The sequence below is a fragment of the Prunus dulcis genome, chromosome 2 (assembly GCF_902201215.1).
Source record: "Prunus dulcis chromosome 2, ALMONDv2, whole genome shotgun sequence".
Classification (NCBI taxonomy): Eukaryota; Viridiplantae; Streptophyta; class Magnoliopsida; order Rosales; family Rosaceae; genus Prunus; species Prunus dulcis.
The window spans coordinates 15,449,179-15,450,870 of record NC_047651.1 but is presented as its reverse complement, the minus strand read 5'-3'; the positions used below and the strand labels follow the sequence as shown (position 1 = coordinate 15,450,870).

General features: G+C 36.9%; 1 protein-coding gene across 1 annotated transcript; it reads right to left on the bottom strand.

The window, feature by feature from the left end:
* Nucleotides 1-901: 901 nt before the first annotated feature.
* Nucleotides 902-1,414, bottom strand: LOC117619959 (14 kDa proline-rich protein DC2.15-like). Its single transcript, XM_034350035.1, has 2 exons — nucleotides 1,299-1,414; nucleotides 902-1,187 (listed from the first exon to the last, which is right to left on the bottom strand). The coding sequence occupies exons 1-2, from the start codon at nucleotides 1,412-1,414 to the stop codon at nucleotides 902-904; spliced, it is 402 nt and encodes a 133-aa protein (XP_034205926.1).
* Between the last annotated feature and the right edge of the window lie 278 nt (nucleotides 1,415-1,692).

The window sequence follows — 1,692 nt, the reverse complement described above, 5'->3', positions numbered from 1 at the left end:
TATTCTGCTTGTTTATTTTTCCACCTTACTTATTGGTAATGGTATATATATATTGTCCTATTATCCATCGCATAAGTATAATATGTGGGTCTGTCTTTTATTGATTAAATGGTATATATTAGGTAAATATTATTAAGGAAAGAATTCAAAATTCAATTTCAAGGAAATTATGCATTAAATTTATATTTTCAATATGTTTTTCTTATTTACCTCAAAGGGTAAAATCGACCACACACAAAAAAGAAAAAAAAGTCAAAGGACCTACATCTAAAACTAAAAACACGTGGACTAAATCCAATACCAGCTAATCATTTTGGACCTAGATCTAAGAACCCTTTATATTTTTCATAGGTACATTATTGGATATGTAATTTACAGATTTTTTTTGGTTTGCAATTTTAAGGGGCGAGTGAGAGGGCATGACAACCAAAAGAAATGGGGTGATTGATATGCTATTAATAGGGAGTATTAGTTACAATTATAGCAGTTAATGAAATGCTTGAAATAAATTATAAATAAAATATGAAGTATGGTGGCAACGATGTAAAAACATAGGAATACTACGACCTCTTGTATCATACTGGTCATTTAAATTTGAAATTGGGTTTTACACAGATTTATATAATGATGGGTATATGTCTAGGAAATAGAAAATGTAGGGATTTATATTGGACAAGTCCTAATAAAAACCACCAACTCAAGAGTGAAACATGCATAATTTTTATTTTTATTTTGAAGGAAACGTATGAACATTCCTAAGAGAGAACACTCTAGATCTCAGCTACATTTCGAAGGAAACATGCATAATATATTACAGAGTAAAGCCAAAGATTAGTGGCCTGTTTTTCATTGCAACAAAGCTTTCGGAAGGGCAGCACTAGATGAGAAGGTCATGGCACCCCTAGGTGCATTGGAAGTCTTTTGGTACAGACTTACCACAGTAATTCAAAAGCAAGTTTAAGGAGACTAGCACATTAAGATTGATGCCCAAAACGTTGGCTTTAATGGCAGTGCAAAGGCACACAGCAGCATCAACATCAGCAAGCCCCACAATGAGGCTACAGCAAGGGGTCTTTGGTAGGGTCCCCAAAACAGGCTGCAACAAGTTATTCAACAAATCGCCACATACCCCAAGCTTAAGGGTGTCCTTAGGGCAAGAGGCTTTAGGAGGGCTTGGGCTTGGGCTTGGGGTCAAGGTCGGAGTCAAGGTTGGGGTCGAAGGAGGTTGTTCTGGCGTTGGGATTAGGGTTAGAGGAGATTGTGTTAGGGTTGAGGTTGGGGTTGATGGGGGAGGGTGTTTTGGGGTTTTTGGTGGTGTTGGTGGACGAGGAACATGATGATCTGAACTCACTGTAGTGAAAAACACAAGGTTAAGGGAGAGAAGAAGAGCAATAGTTGCAAATGCAGAAGCCATTTTAGAACTAAATTCCCTCAGGCAGTAAAGTGACTGATTGAAATATACATGCATTAACTTGTAGATGGAGGTGGTGGTATTTATAGACTTCCTTTTTCTGAAAAAAAATAAAATAAAAATTCTAAATTTTCAAAGACGCCCAAGTGTCCAGACAGCGTACACTGTTTTGGGGTGCAAGGTAGGCACCAAAACAAAGAGACACCCTTGTTCTTATTAGGCAAAGAAGGTTTAAACATCTTGATCGTGTCCATATATGGCCAAAATAGATCCCATAATCA